Source organism: Sardina pilchardus, chromosome 1, assembly GCF_963854185.1.
Source record: "Sardina pilchardus chromosome 1, fSarPil1.1, whole genome shotgun sequence".
In the NCBI taxonomy this organism is placed as follows: domain Eukaryota; kingdom Metazoa; phylum Chordata; class Actinopteri; order Clupeiformes; family Clupeidae; genus Sardina; species Sardina pilchardus.
Genome location: NC_084994.1, coordinates 49,570,578 through 49,595,870, shown reverse-complemented (window position 1 = coordinate 49,595,870; position 25,293 = coordinate 49,570,578). Strand labels below are relative to the sequence as shown.

Sequence of the window (25,293 nt, the reverse complement as noted above, 5' to 3'; positions counted from 1 at the left end):
CTGAATCTGGACAGTATAGTGACGCTATCAAGATAACAGTGAATCATAGTAAGTTATGACCACAAAAGCATAATGATTTCTTCATATACCTCACGCATACTACATACTACACTTGTATGTAAGCAAATATTTTTAAGGTTGATAATATACTGTATCAGTTTTGTCAATCCAGTAAAATTACTCTTGACCCCCAAGAATGGTAACTTACTGTATGTACAGTATATTCATTCTCATGTCTCCTTGACTCTGTACTGTAATGCTTGTAGATCCTCGTCCTACGTTAGATGTGTCTCCCACCTGGCCAACTAAAGGAGATACTGTGACTCTGAAGTGTGCGGTGTCAGGATCCTCATCTGGCTGGAGATTCCACTTTTACAGAGTCATTGTTCCAATTGAAGAAGTTCTCCCCTCAGAAGATACCGACGTCTTTTCACATGAGCTGAAATTATCAGAAAACTCTACTGAGCTCCTCTCAGACAGCAGCAGAGAGGCTGGAGGATCCTACACCTTCAGCACTGTGGGTCCTGAACACACAGGGTTCTATGTGTGCCGAGCACAGAGACTAAATTCAAACTCTTACACTCGTTACAGCAACCTTAGGCATCTGTGGGTAAAAGGTAAGATATCCTATTTGTAGCACATATTTGTACATTTGTATTGTATGTGTCATTTTGTCTTTATGTCAGCAGTTCCCAAACCTTTCAGGCTCTCCTCTAATATCAAAAACTGATACCTCAGCCAGCTAGGATAGTCAGCTTTTCATAAATGTTGTTTCTACATTTAAACAATTTCATCATATCAATCAGTTAAACTTCAATGTTGTATACCTTATATTTGACTTGATTGGTACAGCGGATAACCAAAATCGATTGGTTTATTTTCAGGTGTGAAGACATTGATGTGATGCCATTCATTATTTATTTATTTCTCTGATGAATTCCAGATCCTTCTCCTCCAGCTTCTCTGAGCATCTATCCAAACACGTCACCATTCTTTGAAGACTGGGAGTCTGTCTCACCGACCTGTGAGGTGCAGGGCAACTCCAGTGGTTGGACTTTGAGACGGTTCAGCGGGTTCGCTAACCGCAACAAAGCGTCACACTGTGCTTTCAAGCATGATGCAGTTACTTGGGATGAGAGGCCATGCAATCTAATATTAACGTTTGAAGATAGTGGACATTACTGGTGTCAGTCTGAGTCTGGGCAATACAGCAATGCTGTCAACATATCCGTACATGGTAAGTTGTTTTGCGTCATGTGGATAAAGTCATGGTTGCTTTATTTTTCTAGGCCTCTGTCAGCTGTTGAAGTTACTTGGTTCATGAAAAGATCAGAAGGTCTAACCAGCTTTTTTCCATACTGTTTATTTGCTATGGATGAAAAACATTTTGTCGAGAAAAGTGTTTTGTTTTGCAGGTCAACCAACTCCACATCTTCGAGTCGCCCCCAACAACTGGGGAACTGAAGGATCTTCCTTGACATTGACCTGTGAGCTCAGAAGCTCCACTACAGGCTGGAGTTTTCTCTGGTATAAAGTTAGTCCACCAAAGAAAGGCTTTCCTGTTGAATTTAACAGCGTCACAAGGTTTGCCTACTCCGTGGAGCTGGTTGCAGACACAAGCGTGGGAGCTGGGGGCTCGTACCCCCTGAAGCCGGCTTCTCCTGAGCACTCCGGTGTTTACGTCTGCAGAGGGCAGAGAGGAGACCCAGCCTACTACTCTCAGTACAGTCCACCTCAGCTCGTCTGGGTCACAGGCGAGTTCAGACCCATCTCTACCCGTAGCACTAGTCCTGTGTTTGTTTGTGAAAATGTTGTCGTTTGATCACCAAGTTGATTTGGATGGTTTTAATGTGGATTTGTGTTATACGTGTACTTATAGTTGCAGTTTATGTATCTATTCTCAATTCAAATACAAATGTGATTTCAGGTCCTTCGCCGTCTAGCTGGCTAAGAATCAGTCCCAACAGAACTGAGTTCGTTCCATCTCAGTCTCTGTCCCTGAGCTGCAAGGTGCTTGGGAACGCAGCTGAGTGGACATTGAGGCGCTATACGTCAGCAGAGCTTTCAGACTGTCCTTTTAACTCAAGATCGGGCACTTGGGCCGAGTCCACATGCAACATCAGCTCTTTAGACACATTTGACAGCGGTGTGTACTGGTGCCAATCTACATCTGGAGAGCGCAGTAATGCTGTCAACATAACAGTACATGAGAAAGGTATGTTCCAGTCCATGACTGACACAAGAATTGTAAAACCATTGATTGTGTAGAATGTTACCCCATATAGCAAAAAACACTGGGACTGAACTGGGCTACACCCACGGTATACCACAACATCCGGCACTGTACAAATTGGACCCGATCCAGCGTTCAAAAGCATATCTCTGTCCACAATTGGTCTGGATCTGATTGATGGATCTGGTACCAATAGGGACTAACACTGGCCCAGTACTGTATGATACTCTGTGTTACCCACTTGGTCCTGATCTGCTTATCATATGCAATACAGGTCCGATTATTATGTGTGGTATATGGACCCATTTATCAGTTCTTAGCCGGCTGTAGTATTTCCCAAACTCTCACTGTTTCAGGATACTTTGACCTGTAGTAAGTCAGTGAGTGATTGGGAAGTACTACAGAAATCTGAATGAGAAAAGGCCCTTTTATTGAATTTTGGTGAATATTTTTATGTGAAAATGTGAGTTTATGTGAGTACTGCGTCCATGTACGTTCACATTTCATCATAATTTGACCTGTAGGAAGTAGTAGTGAGTGATTGTGAAGATGCCATGTATGCGCTCATACAGTACAGTACAACAGTAGCCTACAGTACCATATAATTCCAAATTAATTCAAGGTGCTAGATTAGGGTATGATTAATTCAAATGCAATTTCTAATGTATAAGTCTACAGCTGAAACCGTTTGTAACCTCATAAGGCTGTTTTTTTGCCAATGGTTTGAAGGCGGGTAGTCGTTCAGAGCACTCAGAGTGGCATAGTCAAGAGCAACTAAATATTTACCTGCCTTCAGACACCGCGTCTTAAGGCGGTCGCCATGTTGTTGTAATATACTGTAGGCCTACTGTATGTGTGGAGGTATACTCAACACTGTTTTCCTTCATTCCTGTTTGTGAACACAAAGCACTGTGAAATGGATATTTGACGTCTGACATTCTTGTTTGCCACAGGAGACTTTAAAAGTCGACTGGAAGTCAGTCCAAATCACTGGGTGACTGAAGGATCTTCAGTGACTTTCAGCTGTTCAGTAAGAGTCCCCTTTCCAGGCGTGAGGTTTCACTGGTACAGAGCTGTTCCAGTCAGTGAAGGCTTACCTCTGGTCAGGAGCCCATTTGGAGAGACTAAATACTCTGTGGAGCTCTTGTCAGACAGCAGCAGAGGAGCTGGAGGCTCCTACATTCTAAACTCCTCTGCTCCAGAACACTCAGGCCTCTACGTCTGCAGAGCAGAGATAGAAGAGCTAGCCACTTACACTGAGTACAGTCGTCCTGAGCTCCTTACAGTAACAGGTAGGTGATGGAGAGGATATCAGTGTCTGATGAGGAATAGAAGTTTTTGGTCCCCCTATAACTCTGTGTTCGGTCCCCTGAAAGCTGGACAGACCATGCATATTTTGTGGAATATTTCTGTGCCCAGTGAAAGACGGCGCAATGCAAAAATGCTAGTGACTTGTAACACTAACACACCAAATCATATCATGACAACAACCCCCAGATGAATGTCAACTGACATTCTGTTCCCAGACGGCACTGCAATTTACACATTTCTATGTCAAGAACCGCTCAAGCAAGTTTCATTCGGCTTAGAAAACAAAAAAACAGTGTTGTGCTAATGTTTTGTGGTGTGATGGTTCAAAGCTAATGCAATTTGATGTGCTGCATCTCTTACCACATTTTTAAGATGCACGCCAAATTTGATAAAATTCAACTGACATATTTCAAAAACTGTGTGGACCCCAGTGATCACTATTTGTGGATGGTGCAGTTTAACAGTCACTTTTGGAGCAGCATATGGTGTGTGAATACATATAGATTCAATCTATGTTAACATCTATAGACCTATAGATGCAATCTAGTATTTTTAGTCTGTTTCATAAACATTCTGTGCTTGAATTTCAATATGTTTATCTTGTTATTTCCTGTGCTGGAACATGGCTGCAACGGAACTTGGTATTGGTATTTTAAGCTGCTTGAATTTTCCCGTTGGGGATCAATAAAGTATCTATCTATCTGAACTATAATCTCATGAAGTACGTTGGGCTATAGGCAGAATGGTTTGAGTACAGTGGTAGCCCACTCTTGATTTGTCTGTTTTCTCAACTCTTCCAGGTCCCTCTCCCTCTGTCTGGCTTGATGTCATTCCCAGCAGATCCCAGCATTTTGTATCTGAGCCTCTCACTCTGGCCTGCAAAGCACCGGATGCTGCAGCGGTCTGGTCAGTGAGACGGTTCACTTTATCAAAGGAGCTGTCAGACTGCCCCTTTGATAAGAAATCACAGATGCTGGGTCCATCCACATGTAACATCAGCTCTTTAACTCTGTCAGCCAGTGGGGTGTACTGGTGCCAGTCTGAATCTGGGGAACGCAGTAATGCTGTCAACATAACCGTGCACAGTGAGTGATGGGGCCATCAGAACTTGAAGTGAATAGCCTAATAGAGAATAAATTGCATGAGAGAACACAGAACAAAATCAGATTTAGCCAGTTTCACATTATATTGATAAATATGAATATACCGGATTCGTGTCAATGATGGGTCAAAGACGGAATGGCTTCTCTTTACTGATTGAGTATTTCCTGTTTACAGCTTAAAAAATACACAAAGTTCAATAATATGTGAATAGACTTCTGACCCCTTTATGTTTAATGTGCGGTTCTTAATCATGGCCTGAACCATGGCCTGATGCACACTAATTTTCTTTACTTGTGCAGGTGGCAGTGTGATACTGGAAAGTCCAGTGCATCCCGTGAAAGAAGGAGAGCAATTAACACTCCGCTGTTTAGGCCGAAAAAGTGTCAAATCAAACCTCAGTGCCACATTCTATAAGGATGGATTACATGTGGCGAACCAAACCTCTGGAACAATCACCGTACCGAACATCTCTAAGAAAGACGAGGGGTCCTATGTTTGTGAGATTGAAGAAGAAAGGAAAAGAAGGTCATCCGGAAGCTGGGTCTCAGTCAGAGGTGGGGAAAAGTTATTATTTATTTTACCTCAGATATAACATGAGGTTGAGACAATATTCTGTTGATGATATTTGACTACTCTTTACATTTTTCTCCACAGTTGCACCTGGAAACAGCCAAGGACCACATGAGACTGAACCCAGAGTAGGCTACCATAAATACAAAGAAATACTTTAAAATTGGTTATTGATTATCGGCTAACCATGAATGTTTCAAATCTTCAAATTGTAAATGCATTTTAATGTGTGTGTGTGTGTGTGTGTGTGTGTGTGTGTGTGTGTGTGTGTGTGTGTGTGTGTGTGTGTGTGTGTGTGTGTGTGTGTGTAAAGTGGATGATTAAACATTTTGTCATTTTGTAATGTTACATTTTGTAATTTTGAAATAAATTGCAAAGTTGTGATGTGCTTGCTTATGAGTTGAAGTAGCTTACTTATTAATTAGTCAGATAGCCTATAGCCGACAGTGAAAGTGCTTTATTGACATGATGGGCCCCCAAAAGCTTCTGAAAGCTTTCAAGTATGCTCATATGAACATCTGTGACTCACACTCGTTTCTGTAATGTCCCTCATTCTTATTGATTATTGTGGATTACTGACACAAGGAGGCAGAATATCGCAAGGTTCCGGTAAGCCATGCAGCGACTTAGTGGAATGATCCACATAGCTTCAGGGTTGTCACCCCGTTTTTGCTGTGGTGTTGTTTGTTTGTCTTCACGAATTGCATACAGGCTTTACACAGCAAGTGCGACTACTTGCTTGATTAATAATCGTACATTTGTGGATGCTAGCAGTGAGTCTTTCAGACGAACTTATGTCACAGGCCACTTTGGAGCGGAGGTGCACACAATGTCGGATATTTGGTTGATTCGACCATTAGTAAACAGTCACTTTACTTTGGATAGACAATGAAAAAACGTTAATAGCCCTGAGCCAGCTCCTATATGTAATCTCGTGATGCAGCGTTTGTTTGCGTCCCCAACAGGCGTTTAGGCTACTGTACCTGGTTATGTCCCCAAAACGCCCACAAACGCCGTATATTTGTGTGACAGAATCATCTTTTGAGGGTGGCTGTAGCCTACAGCATGCCGTAAAGGAAGTGGAACTAGAATGAACCAGAGCCATGTCTTTATATGGCTCTGGAATGAACCATAAGGCTATGTGCGCATGGAGTTCGAGGACGAGGATGGAACGTTTACCTGTTGTCGCACTAATTATCTGTGAGTAGACTATACGAAAAGGGTTTAATATCCAATGCCAAACACATTTGTGAAAAGTGGGATGTGGCAAGTAAATCGCAAGCGTGTCTAAATGATTTGACAGCCTAATCCATCAAAATACTTATTGATGTGATAACTTTTGCCTACTTATGGCTGTCAATTTGGGATGTCAATGTAAAAAATTGTTGTAGCCTAAACAAGACTTTTACGATGAAGGAATTCAGTTGAACGGCATCAAAATCGGCTAGGCTACTTTCGATTTCCCCTCACTGACTTTTTATGTGCTGGGATTTGCAGCAATAGCCTAATGTTTAAAAACACCAGCCGCAATCCATTACGAAACATGATGTAGGCTACTCAAATGTACTTTAAATTATTCCTGAAAACATATCAAAACTACCTAATTTATAGCCTATAAAGTGTCCTTTAACCTTCATCTTAAAATGCCATCTTAAGATGTGACCCCCTTCTGGGTCATTCCACGTCAATTCAACCAGGTCCACCCACGTAGGTCTCAAAAGAAATTGGAAAAAAATAGGCCATTGTCTATCCAGAAATATGAAAAAAAATCTCTGTACATTTCCACAAGGTGGTAGGGTGCTCTGAAACTGAGATCCACAATGATTTTTCAGATTTGTGAGGTCTACTGAAGTCTTCTTGAATTTCCCCTTGGGGATCAATAAAGTATCTATCTATCTATCTACTGTTCAGACCCATGAAGGAATTTGTTTTCTCTTCATTGGTTTTTGTGAGAGTGTTTCTACATATCTCAATAAGGAATATAAATTAAGAGCCTTTATTGAGTACAAATATGTATTCTAAAGGCCTAAACAGAGAGCCCAGCCAAAAACTCCAATAACATTTCGATCAACTTTGAGAGACAGCTATGACCATGCAGGATCATCCAGACCAAACATAGCCTACTATTCCTATGTACCAGAATGTAAAATTTGAGGCTCACACGGTTTAGTTATTGTGCTATGGGCTTGTGAACTTTGACGGAAAAAAGAGGCCGAACAAAATCGACACCCCCCTCCCCCCGTACAACTGGCTGTATCAAAAGTATATTGATAAGGGGTGAAGTGAAGGGGTTTTGTTTCTGAGTGATCACGCCCTTCAATGCCATGGTCTATTGTCATTTTTTGTGCATAAATTAATTTAAATGTGAAAAGGAGCACTAAAAGAGAATTCAGGCAACATCTGGTGTTTTGTGCAACCGGCCCCTGTTCTCAAACAGAACAGGTACTGTAGTTCCAAACAGTAAAACTGAAGATCTAATGCCTGAGGTTGAATATGACTTTACTTAATAATATGCATATGGCTTTCTCAGGTCAGGTTGTGCAAGCTTTTTTATACTTGTTCCATTGACACATGCATGGACTGACCTACAAGTGTGATTTCATGGAAAAGCTTAGGGGCGTGCCTACATACTATTTAGTGTTTCTAAATCTTGAAGGTATTGTAACAATTTTCTGCTCTAAATTTTTAAAGTTAGCACCTTCCGAGCAGACATTTTTGCCTACCAATTTGGGAACCTGAAAAACCTCACCTGTGAGCAGTCCCCTAAAGCTTTAAGCTGTCGTGATATGAGAGTGGAAGTGAAAAGAAGGAAGTGAAATTAAATCTGCCCAGAAAAATTCCAGCATAGTGCAATACTAGCCTATCTCATGTTCATCTGCTGTAATGTACAAATACACTCAAGAGCAAACAGAGCAGGTCATTGGCCTGAAACCTATATACAGTGCCCTCCAAAAGTATTAGAACACATGCTTAAAGTTAAATATAAAATCATCTTTTGGAAATGTATCTCAATGCCTTAAATAAAACAATGAGGAACTATTCAACCTTTAAGGACATTCATTTTCTTTGTGAATTAATAATGTATTGTAAATAAAATACAGGGGGTCATAAGTATTGGAACGCCCATGTTAAATTCCCATAGAGGATTTTTATTTTTATTCTTAAAGGCCAGTTATTTCATGGATCCAGGACACAATGCACCCTGTTAAAGTTGGAATTCAAATAACCCCATGTCAGCACTATACCCTTAACATACTAAGAGTTTGGCATGCTTTACAGTATGTCAGTTATTAGCTGTTAGCTAATTAGCTGGTTTCATTCTCATTGAGCTCAATGCAATTCAAACCCCGCGAATTGGTGTCTGTCGTCGAGTCTGACAAGCAGCCTGCTTTAATACAGTGGCCTATAAGTGTCTTTGCTGTTGACAAATAAAAACCCAATCACATTTCAATAATATTCCCCTAATCAGAAAGATCACATAATATGTTTTTGTAAATTGGGCTTTTTTTTAAAAAAAAAATAACAAAAATAAAAAGCACTGAAATCAGGGAGTGATTTCCTGTTTTCCTGCAAGCCAGATATAATGTGTGTGTCTGACTGATCATCAAAACTTGATGTGTTTGTACGCTGTCCATAATGTGGCTCTGTAATGTGTTTGTGTTTCAGGTTTCTTGTCTCTCATAGACTGTGGACACTGCCATGGTAATTGCTTACCGTTGATGAATATACAGTAGACAGTTTCATACCTGTATCATAGATGTTTCAAAAATGTTGTAAATACGATCATTCTTGTAAAGTCGTGCGAGTCAGTCAGATTATCTGGCCATATTCTGTGCCATACCATAGGGGCTGATGCATCACACCCTCAGCTTCCATCCAACATTTTCTAGTGTTAGCTATATGACTTAAATGGACAAAATAATGTTATGTTGTCCTCAGAACTCCTCTTAAAATAATTCTGTCCGGATTTCTCTTTTAATAACTAAGTATAAGTATATATACTTTTTTGATACCGTGAGGGAAATTTAGTCTCTGCATTTATCCCAATTTGTGAACACACACACACAGTACGCAGTGAATACACAGTGAGGTGAAGCACACACTAACCCAGAGCAGTGAGCTGCCTGCCCAACAGCGGCGCTCGGGGAGCAATGAGGGGTCAGGTGCCTTGCATAAGGGCACTTCTGCCGTGGACTGGTCAGGGATCAAACCAACAACCCTCTAGTTACAAGCTTGAAGCCCTAACCAGTAGGCCACGGCTGCCCAACTACAACAGTAACTTATTTGAGGATCATTGCTTTGAGATTGTCTTGAATATGAACCCAGATATAAATGTATCATTATTTTTTTTTCTATTCACCAGAGAGTGGAAATGTGCCCAAACTCACTTATGACAAGGAGAAGCAGTGTCTGTCCAAAGGAACATCAGTGACGTTTACATGTGACATTGGTGACTCTTCTCCAGATTGGCTGTTTCTCTGGTATAGAGTGGTCTCCCTCAGACACGGCTTACCTACTCTCACACACCCTTCTGGCAGATCTGCATATTCCCTGGAACTCCTGCCAGACAGTATAGGCGCTGGAGGCTCCTACAGTCTCACCTTAACTGGCTCTGAGCAAAGAGGAGTCTATGTATGCAGAGCAAAGAAAGAGGAACCGCTCTATTATACAGGCTACAGCAACCACGCGTATCTTTGGTTCAATGGTGGGTGACTTCAGAATGACTTTAGACTTATCTCAAATCTGAAAGTGGCGTATACTTATAATATTACCACATTCATTATAAAGAAGGTTATTATACTTATAAAAGAATGGGTATAGAACACCAGCCATCAATCTTGGCACCATGTGTGCTAGGGCCTTCATTACACCAAAACTCTGGAATTCACTTACTCAGAGCTGCCAACTCTCACGCTTTCGGCGTGTGACACACGATTTTGCCTGTTTACACACGCACTCACGCCATACATGCATTTTCTCACGCAGAACAAAATCTGATTTTGGGCTGAGACTCGTTCGTTCCTTTTAAAACTTGCTAAGAAGTGCCACTGTACAGTAGTAGACATCCAAGTTTGCGACAGAAGAAGGAGACACCCGCGGGAGAAAATCGCCATCTGGTCAGAGAGTATGTTGACAATGTCACATATCATAGGCCTATTGTTAATTAAGAACTCACTCTCTTAAATTTAAAATCTTGAAAGAAATCCGTTTTTGTGGATGAACTTCATTCCCTAGCCTATATGTTAACTTTAGACTATTGCGCTTTTGTTGCACTGTTTTGTTTGCTGGAACGTGTGGATAAATAACTTCTGGAGAGAGCTAATTCATAGTGCTCACTAAAATCATAAAGGAACATTGCAAGACACTCATCTCTTATATGATCCCTGAAAGATTTTCTTTGACTTGTTAGTGTTTTGTACATGTATTTTATCTAATGACACAAAGCAAAATTAATTGCATCCACATATCCTTGTCATGCATCTTTCATTTCACTCGCGTAAAACCGTGAGATAGAAAGCTACCTCACGTATTTCTTAAAGCGACAGGCACTCAATTACACACACCACTAATGCACACTCAATTAGTCCTAGGCCTACACACCATTTAAAAATAGGCCTATGAGTAAGTGTAATAGTCTTGAAATCAGTACACAAATGACTAATTTTTTTTAGCTACTAATAGTTATGCAGATTGTAAAATATAACATAATCAACAAAATATGTACAGTTATGAATTCCAAAATATAGAAACATATGACCATCTTTTTCTCTGTGTGTGGAGGGTTGAGCAGAATCTTAGATGGCCACTGGTGTGAATGATCACACAATATTCATTATTAGGTTACTGATGATTAAATCACCAAATACACTAAAATTGTATTTTGTATTTATATTGTTATAAAAAAGCATCGAAAAAGTATCGAAATCACAATTCTTGACTTAGTATCGGGATCGAAACAATAATTTTGGTATCGCGACGAGTGCGGTAAAAACTTTTGGTCACCCCCGACAGAATCTCACTCCAAGGTTTTTTGAAAAGTTGGCAGCTCTGCTTACTGTACCTCTCAACTCTGTGAACTGGACATTATCCATTTTATGCTTAGTTTAAATCAGCATATTCACTCTAGCTTCTTGAACTTCATCTAATTCACATTTAACTTATTGCAATATTCAAAAACGGAAGAGATTGTCTTTAATGTGTTTAATTTGTAGGAGTTATGTGAATGAAGAGATCTGTTTTTGTTTTGTTTGTTTGTTTTCTTTCCATTCAGATCCTGAATCTTCAGGCCGTCTGAGCATCAATCCCAACAGCACCAGTTTCATTGAGTCTGAGTCTCTGTCTCTTAGCTGTGGGGGAAATGGAACTGGTTGGATTCTCCATCGGATCACGGATCACATGGAGATCTCCCAGTGTCCTTTCAGCAGAGGAGCATCATCCTGGGAGAACAGCACATGCCACATCGGTGCTCTGTCTCAGTATGACAGTGGAGCGTACTGGTGCCAGTCTGAGTCTGGAGAATTCAGTTATGGTGCCTACATAAAGGTTCATGGTAAGTTAGTGACCTAATGTACAGTATCTACATCTCTCTTGTATGACTGGGTCAGAAGCTTTGAAATATGACATTTCCTTACAATACATTTCTAAAATTCAATTTCATTAGCTTTAATCATGATGGATCGGACACATTAAAGGCACCCTAGGGTTTTTACACATTATTTTAAAATAATGTGTCCAAAATCATTTTGATGGGACATCAACCCTTAAAAGTCACCTCTGCCGCACTTTGAGCCGTTTTATCACTTGTAAAACAGCCATAGGACGTTTAGTGTTCAGGTAGGAACACTGCCCCACTTTATGGTATCGGAGCCATACTTTGTTGCCAAAGGCATATATTTAGTTTGTTTATCATTGAGCTTCTCAACTATAGGGGGACCTGAGAGCAAATCTTCTTTAGTGTTGCTTTAAGTTTAGATAGAGTATCACTCCAGTTCCAATCCTTAAAGGGATGGTTCAGAGTAATTTCACCCTAGGATCCTTTCCATCATGACTTTGAGCAAAACACCCCAGAAGCTTTTTTCCCCTGGTCAAACATTGGTCGAGTCAGGACTATCAGCCAAAGGCACTAATGGAATCAATGGTGTATCTTGTCAATTCTCTCACTAATAATGCCCGGAATGGTACCAAACTTCTACAGCTCAAATAGGGTCTGTAGGGTCATAAAATGAGACATTGGAAAGTTTGTAGGTACACTAGGTGTTTATTTAAATAATGCTTGCCTGATGACTTCTACTCTCTGTTGCTACTGTTACCACTGCGTCGACGTCACTCACACGTACACAGGAAACACATACTACTTCTGCTAGGGAATAATTGATAGTCATCTGCATACAGGTGAAAGGAGATGTGAAAGGAGTTTGTTTTATTATGTTGCCTAGAGGACGCATGTATAAGCAGAAGAGGACTGGACCAAATATGAACCCCTGGGGGACCCCACAGGACATAGAAGCAGAGGATGAGGACTACTGATCAATAGACACTGAGAATGATTTATTGCTAAGATATGAGGAGAACAATTGAAGAGCTGTACCTCTCATACCAACCCATGACAAATAAAAAGAGTGGTGTGGTCGATGGTGTTGAATGCAGCACTAAGGCCTAGTCAAATAAAAATAGCATTATCACCAGTCTAGAGTGAGGAGCAGATCTTTGTCACTTTCAACAAGGCTGTGTCAGTGCTGTGACATGCTTTAAAACCTGATTGAAAGGGCTCCAAAATATAGCATTAGATGCCGCTCAAAATCGAACATAAAATAAGACCTTGAACGCATTACATTCTATATTACTGTCTGATATACCACAACTTGATACAGGAGTTAGAGAAGCTGCATCTTGACATTGCTTGGCAACCATTCCTCCCTCCTAAGGGTTTCCTCGCTTCAGTTCTTGATACCATTGCCTCTGCTTTATTCTTTATTCCTAGTGGGGACAATATTGATTAATGCTACCCTATATTGATTAATGCTACTTCAAATAAAGTGCTGCAACTTGAAAGTCTAGTGCAAGTAATAATCTGACATCAGAAATGGACTGTCACTTCTAGCCTCCGTTTGGACACTTTTAATCTGATTCCAATGGAGTAATGGCTCAATCTGAACAAAAATCCCTCATGTAAACACCTAAACCAATCTGATTCAGTCCAATCCATATAAATCTCCAAACGCCCTGGAGTCACCTGATAATACGGATCAAGAAGCTACTGGAGATGTGGAAGGTCATGGAACTTGCACATCTAGAAAGGCACATTTCTCAGAGAAGGCCTTGAATACTTCAGTGTTAAGACCCTGCTGGTCAGTCCTGGGGTTGCGCCCTCTGGTCTAATGCCTGTGTGGGCTCTGCCCCTTGAATCTGTTTCCCTGATTTGCAGAGCAAGGACCCCATTGGTGTTTGGAGTAATGGGTGGTGCTATATAACGACCAGAATGAATGGACGTGTTCTCTCTGGCTCTCTGATCTTGGCTCTGCTCTCTGCTCTTCGCTTGGGCCTGCTCTCTGCGCTCGATGGCTGCTCCTCTGGGGAGAGCCGCAACCCGTTGCCAGCTTGCACCTAGACGTCGCGTTTTTACACTCTTTGTTTGATCACCCCTAGACACTTTGCATTACACTTTTCTTTATCATATACTGACTTTACTCTTTTAATGTTTCAATAAATATAATATTTAAAACCTTTAGCTACAGTGTGGTCCCATCCTTAATGTCACGGCTACCTTGAGCCCGGTGGTTGTGACATTCAGGAAGACAATAGTTATTTGCACTTATCATAAGAACATGGCTCCATGGTATAAGAGTCCAGGTGCTAAGATGGCCTGTTTTAGCTCATACCTGTCTACTGTCCCAAACGTCTTGTAACATGTTGCTGGCATCAGATTCATAGAATTTTTCTGTGACAACAATATTGCTGTTTTTTTGCGCATTTCTGGAATTAGGGTTGTACATTTCAATTCACCTTTCTGATTGTTGGTTTAATCTTGTTTCATGATTTTGTTCTTTTTGATGTTTTCAATTCACCAGGACATGGAATTGGGCCCAAACTTGTCAAGGACACAGGGAATCAGTCTCTCCTCAAAGGATCTTCTGTGACCCTTAAATGTGACATTGGTGACCCCTCCCCACAGTGGCAGTTCCTCTGGTACAGAGTTGTTCCTTTCAGAGAGGACTTACCTGCTGACTCACACTGGGCTGGAAGATCTGCATATTCCCTGGAGCTCCTGTCAGACAGCAGCAGAGGAGCCGGAGGCTCCTACACTCTCAACTTAACTGGCTCTGAGCAAAGAGGAGTCTATGTATGCAGAGCAAAGAAAGAAGAGCCGGTCTATTATACAGGCTACAGCAACCACGTCTTTCTTTGGTTCAGTGGTGGGTGACTTCAGAGTTATCTCAAGTGTTGACCTCATACCGTACATACATGCATACATACAGTACATACAGTACATATACTGTGGATATCATACATAATTATTTTACATACATACATACAATGCTGTGAAAAAGTATTTGGCCCCTTCCTAATTTGTTCTATTTTTGTATATTTGTCACACTGACATGTTTCATTAATATCATTTCTAATTTTAATAGAGAACAACGTGAGTAAACAAGAGCAGCTTTTAAATGATAATTACAGTGCATGAAAATGCACTGTAGCTGCTACTGTTATCCTATTTACAGTGCATGAAAATGCACTGTACTGTTCTTCCTAGTCTTCTTATTACAGTGCATGCAAATGCACTGTACTGTTCTTCCTAGGCTTCTTATTATTATTCCGCTGATCGATTTTTCTAACCGCAATTTCTCTTCAACCGTTTAACTTAGAAACTTCATTCAAACTCTGTAACGTAGGTATTCTAATGGATCGGGTTGCTATGACTTTTCAACTTTGTAACTTTTATACTTTTTGAACTATTAAATAAAAACTATTCAAAATTTCCCCATAGACTTAACATTGGCCTCTATGACATCACAATCGGGTCGTTGAGCAATTAGAATCTTATGCCAGGTGGCCAGCACCACCTGCAGCAGCCCTCTCTCTCTCAGACTTTAAGCATACAATCTCTCTGTGAAGACTACATATCCTGTTAACTGTTTCCTCTTTCCACAACTGTTTCAAAATAAAAGTCCTCACTGCAATAATACACTATTAAATCATTTAACCACTGAAACTACTCAACTATTTAACTGTTCAACCATTCCAACTGTCAGTTATCATCAACTATGCCTCCAGTCAACTAAATGAAACCTCCATGTACCTAGCAACCAACATAGCAACCATTAAAACTAAGCGTTTTTGACAGTTTCCATAGCAACCAACATGATTACACTACAGTAACTTCTTTATTCCTGATAGTGGGCACCATGGATACCCTAGCAACTACTGTTTCAAAATAAAAGTCCTCACTAGCAAGTTAGCATTGTTAGCATGGTTAGCATTGGTAGCATTGTTAGCATAGTTAGCATTTTTAGCGTAACTGCTAAAAATGATTAGCTAAGTTAGCTAATCAACCTGGTTAGCATTGTTAGCATAGTTAGCATTGTTAGCATTATTAACATAGTTAGCATTTTTAACACAACTGCTAAAATGATTAGCTAAGTTAGCTAATCAACATGGTTAGCATTGTTAAGATAGTTAGCAATGTTAGCATAGTTAGCATTTTTAACATTACTGCTAGAAATCATCAGCTAAGTTAACTTATTAACCTGGTTAGCATTGTTAGCATAGTCAACATTTTAGAATACCTGTTAGAAATCATTAGTTAAGTTAGAACAGGAATGTTTAAGCTTTAAAATGTCTACCTTAACACCATCAACTCTCTTTAAACCAGGGGTCTCAAACTCGCGGCCCGCAGGCCAATTGCGGCCCGCGAGACGATATTTTGCGGCCCCCGGGCTGAAGTCGAAGCTTAATGTTAGTGCGGCCCGCGCAGATGCATCTGGGCATTTTATATTTTGTAACAATCGTGGGCTGGGCTCTATGGCTGCGCTACCATAGCTCAGGTTCGTGACAGCATCACGAATTAGCAATTGTTTACTTGCAACATGTTCCAGCCCGCAACTTTCTGTCAAAATAATAATGTAGCCTAAGTCGCCCCTTGAGGGTATTTTTTATGCAATAAACGACGCGGGTTAAAACAGACGGGAGGTACGGTGACAAATCTCATTTGTAGCCTAGACTCCACCTGATAGACATCAAGTGTTTCGATTCAAGCAACGTTTTCACGAACTAGCCCCCTCATTACAAACTACACGCAGGAGACATGCGGTTTGTAATGACGCGGAAGCGATGCATGCAGGCCATAGTTTTGCACAAACTGAAGCAGAAATACATCAAATGTTGAAACAAAAAATCACGTTTGGTGAGGTCTTGGGTCTCTTATTCACATATCTGATTCTGAAGTATGTCTGCCTTTTGGAGATTATGATCGATCGTAATTGACAGTGATCTGGGTGCGTCTGTGAAGGTGCGTCTTTTGAGTGAACGACAGTGTTTTCTAACCGGCTACCATGCTTCGACCCTCTGCCCAACATAAATGGAGGTGCTAGTGGTAATTGAGATGATAGTGTCCTGGACCCCGTACAGACAGCTGAAAAACTACAAAGTCATTTGAAAGGCTACTTCATTGTTTACAAAAGCTTTGTGTTTAGTAGCCTAGTAGGCGTAGCCATAGTTTACTGTTGTTGGTTTGCATTTGACTGTTTTGCTGTTGATTTCTTATGTAGGGGAAATTAAAAAAAAAAGTAAAGTAAAACAGCTCAAATATGTTCAACATTCAGTATTTACTGAGAGGTGCATAATTCGAGGTAGTTGTCATCCAGACATCATATGCTGATTAGATAGGTATAGGCTATACAGTATTTACACCTTCGTAAACCACAGACTTGGGGGGGGGGGGGAAGTGGCAACCTATGCGGCCCCCCAACCAGTTGATGTTGGTTACAGTGGCCCCCAGCTCATTTGAGTTTGAGACCCCTGCTTTAAACTATGCAACCACCATGTTTACCCTAGCTACACCTTAGTAGCCATATCTAAATTTTTTTGCATTTTCATGCACTGGTAATTCCTTGGAATTGCATTTCTAGTTATTATTACAGTGCATGCAAATGCACTGTACTGTTCTTCCTAGGCTTCTTATTATTATTCCGCTGATCGATTTTTCTAACCGCAATTTCTCTTCAACCGTTTAACTTAGAAACTTCATTCAAACTCTGTAACGTAGGTATTCTAATGGATCGGGTTGCTATGATTTTTCAACTTTGTAACTTTTATACTTTTTAAACTATAAATTAAAAACTATTAAAAATTACCCCATAGACTTAACATTGGCCTCTATGACATCACAATCGGGTCGTTGAGCAAATAGAATCTTATGCCAGATGGCCAGCCCCACCTGCAGCAGCCCTCTCTCTCTCAGGCTTTAAGCATACAATCTCTCTGTGAAGACTACATATCCTGTTAACTGTTTCCTCTGTCCACAACTGTTTCAAAATAAAAGTCCTCGCTGCAATAATACACTATTAAATCATTTAACCATTGAAACTACTCAACTATTTAACTGTTCAACCATTCCAACTGTCAGTTATCATCAACTATGCCTCCAGTCAACTTACATGAGACCTCCATGTACCTAGCAACCAACATAGCAACCATCGAAATTAAGCGTTTATGACCGTTTCCATAGCAACTAACATGATTTTACTACAGTAACTTCTTTAATCCTGATAGTGGCAGCCATGGATACCCTATCAACAAATGTTTCAAAATAAAAGTCCTCAGTAGCAAGTTAGCTAGTTAACATGGTTAGCATAGTTAGCATTTTTAGCATAACTGCTAAAAATGATTAGCTAAGTTAGCTAATGAACCTGGTTAGCATTGTTAGCATAATTAGCATTGTTAGCATAGTTAGCATTTTTAGCATAACTGCTAAAAATGATTAGCTAAGTTAGCTAATCAATGTGGTTAGCATTGTTAGCATAGTTAACATCATTAGCATAGTTAGCATTTTTAGCATAACTGCTAAAAATGATTAGCCAAGTAAACCAATCAACCTGGTTATCATTGTTAGCATAGTTAACATTTTAGAATACCTGTTAGAAATCATTAGTTAAGTTAGAACAGGCATGTTTAAGCTTTAAAATGTCTACCTTAACACTATCAACTCTCTTTAAACTATGCAACCACCATGTTTACCGTAGCTACACCTTAGCAACCATATCTATATTATCTATCTACATTTTTTTTGCATTTTCATGCACTGGTAATTCCTTGGAATTGCATTTCTAGTTATTATTATTCCGCTGACAGCTTTTTCTAACCGCAATTTCTCTTCAACCGTTTAACTTAGCAACTTCATTCAAACTTTGTAACGTAGGTATTCTAATGGATCGGGTTGCTATGACTTTTCAACTTTGTAACTTTTATACTTTTTGAACTATTAAATAAAAACTATTAAAATTTCCCCATAGACTTAACATTGGCCTCTATGACATCACAATCGGGTCGTTGAGCAATTACAATCTTATGCCAGGTGGCCAGCCCCACCTGCAGCAGCCCTCTCTCTCTCAGGCTTTAAGCATACAATCTCTCTGTGAAGACTACATATCCTGTTAACTGTTTCCTCTGTCCACAACTGTTTCAAAATAAAAGTCCTCACTGCAATAATACACTATTAAATCACTTAACCACTGAAACTACTCAACTATTTAACTGTTCAACCATTCCAACTGTCAGTTATCATCAACTATGCCTCCAGTCAACTAAATGAAACCTCCATGTACCTAGCAACCAACATAGCAACCATTAAAATTAAGTGTTTTTGACAGTTTCCATAGCAACCAACATGATTATACTACAGTAACTTCTTTATTCCTGATAGTGGGCACCATGGATACCCTAGCAACTACTGTTTCAAAATAAAAGTCCTCACTAGCAAGTTAGCATTGTTAGCATGGTTAACATAGTTAGCATATTTAGCATTTTTAGCACAACTGCTAAAAATGATTAGCTAAGTTAGCTAATCAACCTGGTTAGCATTGTTAGCATAGTTAGCATTTTTAGCACAACTGCTAAAATGATTAGCTAAGTTAGCTAATCAACGTGGTTAGCATTGTTAACATAGTTAGCAATGTTAGCATAGTTCGCATTTTTAGCATTACTGCTAGAAATCATCAGCTAAGTTAACTTATCAACCTGGTTAGCATTGTTAGCATAGTTAACATTTTAGAATACCTGTTAGAAATTATTAGTTAAGTTAGAACAGGAATGTTTAAGCTTTAAAATGTCTACCTTAACACTATCAACTCTCTTTAAACTATGCAACCACCATGTTTACCCTAGCTACACCTTAGTAGCCATATCTACATTTTTTTGCATTTTCATGCACTGGTAATTCCTTGGAATTGCATTTCTAGTTATCTTTATTATTATTCCGCTGACAGCTTTTTCTAACCGCAATTTCTCTTCAACCGTTTAACTTGGAAACTTCATTCAAACTTTGTAACGTAGGTATTCTAATGGATCGGGTTGCTATGACTTTTCAACTTTGTAACTTTTATACTTTTTGAACTATAAATTAAAAACTATTAAAAATTTCCCCATAGACTTAACATTGGCCTCTATGACATCACAATCGGGTCGTTAAGTAATTAGAATCTTATGCCAGGTGGCCAGCCCCACCTGCAGCAGCTCTCTCTCTCTCAAGCTTTGAGTATACAATCTCTCTGTGAAGACTACATATCCTGTTAACTGTTTCCTCTGTCCACAACTGTTTCAAAATAAAAGTCCTCACTGCAATAATACACTATTAAATCATTTAACCACTGAAACTACTCAACTATTGAACTGTTCAACCATTCCAACTGTCAGTTATCATCAACTATGCCTCCAGTCAACTAAATGAAACCTCCATGTACCTAGCAACCAACATAGCAACCATTAAAATTAAGCGTTTTTGACAGTTTCCATAGCAACCAACATGATTATACTACAGTAACTTCTTTATTCCTGATAGTGGGCACCATGGATACCCTAGCAACTACTGTTTCAAAATAAAAGTCCTCACTAGCAAGTTAGCATTGTTAGCATGGTTAGCATTTTTAGCATAGTTAGCATTTTTAGCATAACTGCTAAAAATGATTAGCTAAGTTAGCTAATCAACCTGGTTAGCATTGTAAGCATAGTTAGCATAGTTAGCATTTTTAACACAACTGTTAAAATGATTAGCTAAGTTAGCTAATCAACGTGGTTAGCATTGTTAAAGCAACACCATGGAGTTTTTGGGGTTCGGGTACGAACCGGTACGAACCAAAGAACTACAAAATTCGACTGCTTTACGGCATAGGCTACACTTCCCCCACCACTTCCTCAAATTCCGTGCGAGCGTTGAATAGACAGTTGCCTTATGAACATGAGCTAGGCCTACGTGATCTTTTGGCGTTTGAAAAAAATAAAACCCACGAAATTATATTCATATGACGATATGCTGAAATGTAGGCTATGCTATAGGCTAGGCTACCTGGAATATACATTTCACACGCAACGCATGCAGTCCGAGTTTGCCCAAGAGGTGAGAACTCCTCCTGCAGAATTCGGCTTGTCAACAAAAGCACATGTATCCTAGCTCTGTCATCTAGTGTCATCATGCTGCCAACCAAACTGCACGGGAGCTGGTTATGCTAGTTATAGCTCAACGTGTAAATCTACCACATAGGCTACTGACCAAACAATTATCTTGAAAAACAAAGTTATCACGTGTAAGATTCTGTCATCATAAGAGCTCTGCCTCTCAAAACATTTTGGGCGTGCAAATATATGCCAATGGACGTGAATACCATAGGCCTACAATATCTGGTGACCATCGATTTTTTTTATGTTATAAAGACACTAAAAATGACCACCCTAGATTAGGCTACGCTATTGCTCATAAATATCGTAGGCTAATCGTTTTTTTTTCTAATAAGTAGCCTAATTCTAATAAGACCAACAATTACCAACATTATCCCAATACCGAGAACGTGCACAGACATGAGCTGAAAGCCTCGTTTTACAAATGTATCACATAACTGGTATCGTAGTACCACATCATTTAATATTTAATGTGCAGCCTCAATATGTCTAGCCTATATTATACGCTATGTCTAACTTGCTTCTGGTGTAACCGTGACAGATTTTACGACATAAGTAGAAGAAATTAGAAGAAATTACCGTTTCCCAACTGTAGGGGGACCCCGAGAGCAGAACTTACATGGTGTTGCTTTAACATAGTTAGCAATGTTAGCATAGTTAGCATTTTTAGCATTACTGCTAGAAATCATCAGCTAAGTTAACTTATCAACCCGGTTAGCATTGTTAGCATAGTTAACATTTTAGAATACCTGTTAGAAATTATTAGTTAAGTTAGAACAGGAATGTTTAAGCTTTAAAATGTCTACCTTAACACTATCAACTCTCTTTAAACTATGCAACCACCACGTTTACCCTAGCTACACCTTAGTAGCCATATCTAAATTTTTTTGTATTTTCATGCACTGGTAATTCCTTGGAATTGCATTTCTAGTTCTTATTCCTCTTATTATTATTCCGCTGATCGATTTTTCCGTACGCAATTTCTCTTCAACCGTTTAACTTAGAAACTTCATTCAAACTCTGTAACGTAGGTCTTCTAATGGATTAGGTTGCTATGACTTTTCCACTTTGTAACTTTTATACTTTTTAAAATATAAATTAAAAACTATTAAAATGTCCCCATAGACTTAACATTGTGATCATGACATCATAGAATCTTTATGCAAATGTGAACCACTCAGAGCAAATCAGAAGCCTGCGTTGTACACAGAGGCGGGAGTAACAAAAAAATCAGAAAACAATGGCGGCAGCCCTTGGGGTCGTAACTGGAAATATTAAATGTGAATTAAGGTTTCTTGACCACTTTTAATGGTTTATTTTGACACGGTTTGTTGTTTATATGCGACACAAATGTGTTCAGGACATACAGATCATTGTAGGTTAACGCAAGCTCTCTAACGGTAGAGTTAGCTTGTTAGCTTGTTGACCCATGATAACCTATTGAAGACACATCAACTAAATCGCGAGCACACTGAAATGAACTACTACCGTGTTTCTGTACAACTGACTTGTTGTCAACATAAAAACATTAAAACGGATTGTTGTGTGTATGCCACCTGAACATACTTGGGCTAGATAAACCACTGGATATAATCTGAAGCACTAGACTGTCTCGCTAACTAGCAGGCTATGTAACGTTATCAAGCCAGGCACTTGAATTAAAATAACGCAGACCACGAGAGTCCTAGATAGTTCAGCTGTAAATAAACCTAACTTCACTGAATCAATGTCAACTCCCGGTGTTGATCCCCGTCTTTTGGCAGGCGATTAGGCATAACATTTAAATGTTTACCACCGTTAGCCTGTTGTGAAACTCATAGCCTGCTTCATCTAAAGTTAGGCTACAGCCAGGATGAATATTCAATATTGTAATACTCCAGACACTTTGTCACACTTGAGGGAAACTTCCCATGCTTTATTTATCAACCAAGTAGCTAAATATCACAACCGAGTTGCTGTTTTAGCCACAACTCACGCTTTTAACAGAGCATTCTTTAACAGATCTAATAACTCTGTCCAACTCCACTCTCCGACTCCGACCTGTGCAAACAAACACACGCAAATAATACACGTAGGCCCTACCTAAAACTCCACCCCCAAGTTCCCCTTAAAGGGACACAACTATTTCAGGAACTCAACAGGTAACAGAAGAGGATATCACAATATGATATCAATGTAATTCGGCTACACAGCCTGCCGAAATGACCGTTGAATATTTTATCAATTTGAAAAATATAGACCTAATCATTGATTCAGCCAATAACGTCGGCGTCGCCTAACTGTGATTTTTGTGTGCAATGCACACCCTAGCTCTTCTACAGTCACGATAATGCAATACAATTATGACGTTTGTAGGCAATGTGAGCCTGCATGATAGACAGTAAAAGAATGACCTCTGAAGATTTCACCATTTCTAAAAAAGTTAATTTATCCACACATATTGTCTACACAAATTATCTCTTGCTGTGATCCCTTGTGCTCTCATCCTAAATGGCAGAGTTTATTGTAGCAAAAAAACAACCATTCGTGGTTTAACCATAAATGCATGACTTCATATCACAACATAATATCGATGTTAAAATATGATGATAAAATAAACTAAGCCTAGTTTGCCTTTGGACGGTTCAAGAGCTCCATGCTGGTGTGTTATATAAATTGTCCTTACTGTTTATCAACACTCATGTCTGATTCAATTACTACCTAGGAACCTCCACCTAATTTAGCAACCTACATAGCAGAGTAACCACTATGAATACCCTGATAAACCTAACAGCTATCTCAATTTCCCTTGCAACAATATAGAAATCATCGCAATCACCCTAGTAATGTTAACAAAGACCACTTTCCATTCAATTAAACTTTCCATTTCCGCTTTCTCTCCATCCATTTACTTCCAACTATTTATTCCTTCATTAAACTGTCCTCCTATCAACATCCATTAATCTACCTATACATCCATTAAACTATTTGTCTATCAACATTCATATTAAACTATCTGTCTTATCAACATCCATTAAACTGTCTATCTCTACACAGCCCTTAAACTATGTCTATTAAACTATCTGCCTATCAACATTTATTAAACCACGTCAACCTAGCAACCACCATATATGTCTTAGCAACACCTAACAATCTCAATTACTTATAGCAACAACCTACATTAGCAACCACCGTTATGTCAACCTAGGAACCACTCTTTTTTATATATATTATTTGTGTTAACTACAAATTATATTTTTGGCATTTTCATGCACTGGTAATTCCTTGGAAATGCATTTCTAGTTTAATTTGTTGATGGTAATGAGTTATTCAAAACCTTTATCACCCATATGAAAAAGTAATTGCCCCCCTTAACCGTACAACTGGTTGAGCCACCTTTGGTGGCAACAACAGCAATCAAATGTTTCGAACAAATCGTTTACATCGCTGCAGAAGAATTTTGGCCCAATCTTCTTTGCAGAATTATTTTAATTCTGCTATTTTGGAAGGTTTTCAAGCATGAATTGCCTATTAAAGGTCATGCCACCATAGCATCTCAATTGGTCAGGACTTTACATTGGTTAGCAGCCCCAGAGCAGCCCCAGATCACACTACCACCACCATATCTGACTTTTGGTTTGATGTTCTTCTTATTGCAGAATGCTGTGTTCACTTTATGCCAGATATAATTACACCCATGTCTACCAAAAATATTCAACAGGGTTGGCAGTAATCATACCTGAGTGTCTAGTGATGTTGACTGTCAATTAAATTTGATTAGTTAGTTAAGTTAGTAACTACGGGGGCAATTACTTTTTCACATACTGTAGGGTCTGGTAGGATTTGATTTTCTTTCCTTCAATAAATGAAATCATTAAAAAACGGCATTTTGTGTTTATTCAAGTTATCTTTGTCTAATATTAAAATTAGTTTGACTATTTGAAACATTTTAGTCTGACAAATATGCAAAAATAGAAGAAATTAGGAAGGGGGTAAATACTTTTTCACAGCACTGTACACACACACACACACATACACACACACACACACCATGCTAATGTAGACTCTGATTTTATTTCTCTTCTACCCAATTCGATCCAGATCCTGATTCTCCAAGCCATCTGAGCATCAATTCCAACAGGACAGATTATTTTGTGTCAGAATCTCTGTCTCTTAGCTGTGGGGGAAATGGAACTGGTTGGACTCTCCATCGGATCACGGATCACGTTGAGATCTCCCAGTGTCCTTTCAGTAGAGGAGCATCGTCCTGGGAGAACAGCACATGCCACATCGGTGCTCTGTCTCAGTATGACAGTGGAGCGTACTGGTGCCAGTCTGAGTCTGGAGAATTCAGTGATGTTGTCTTTATAAGGGTTCATAGTAAGTCAGTGTCCATACAACATACTGTTACAAGCCTGGCTCAAAGC

General features: G+C 39.5%; 2 protein-coding genes across 2 annotated transcripts in view; both read left to right on the top strand.

Moving 5' to 3' along the window:
• The first annotated feature begins 256 nt into the window (after window positions 1-256).
• On the top strand, window positions 257-5,400 carry LOC134079613 (Fc receptor-like protein 5). Its single transcript, XM_062535711.1, has 8 exons — window positions 257-617; window positions 944-1,237; window positions 1,416-1,778; window positions 1,928-2,215; window positions 3,187-3,525; window positions 4,345-4,629; window positions 4,948-5,202; window positions 5,303-5,400. The coding sequence occupies exons 1-8, from the start codon at window positions 257-259 to the stop codon at window positions 5,377-5,379; spliced, it is 2,262 nt and encodes a 753-aa protein (XP_062391695.1). The 3' UTR covers window positions 5,380-5,400.
• Window positions 5,401-6,303: 903 nt separating this feature from the next.
• Window positions 6,304-25,293, top strand: part of LOC134094488 (uncharacterized) — a 31,846-nt gene continuing 12,856 nt past the window's right edge. Inside the window, exons 1-6 of the mRNA XM_062548023.1 lie at window positions 6,304-6,418; window positions 8,885-8,920; window positions 9,582-9,923; window positions 11,490-11,768; window positions 14,287-14,631; window positions 24,968-25,246. Of these exons, the coding sequence (XP_062404007.1) occupies window positions 6,322-6,418; window positions 8,885-8,920; window positions 9,582-9,923; window positions 11,490-11,768; window positions 14,287-14,631; window positions 24,968-25,246 (1,378 nt within the window). The 5' untranslated portion in view covers window positions 6,304-6,321. The remainder of the gene's footprint in view (window positions 6,419-8,884; window positions 8,921-9,581; window positions 9,924-11,489; window positions 11,769-14,286; window positions 14,632-24,967; window positions 25,247-25,293) is intronic.

Bases quoted from the DNA above. Each gene is read 5' to 3' on its own strand.
- LOC134079613 (XM_062535711.1), top strand. From the start codon at position 257: ATGCTTGTAGATCCTCGTCCTACGTTAGATGTGTCTCCCACCTGGCCA. The intron at 1,238-1,415 runs GTAAGTTGTTTT...TTTGTTTTGCAG, and splicing joins TGTCAACATATCCGTACATG to GTCAACCAACTCCACATCTT. The intron at 4,630-4,947 runs GTGAGTGATGGG...TTACTTGTGCAG, and splicing joins TGTCAACATAACCGTGCACA to GTGGCAGTGTGATACTGGAA.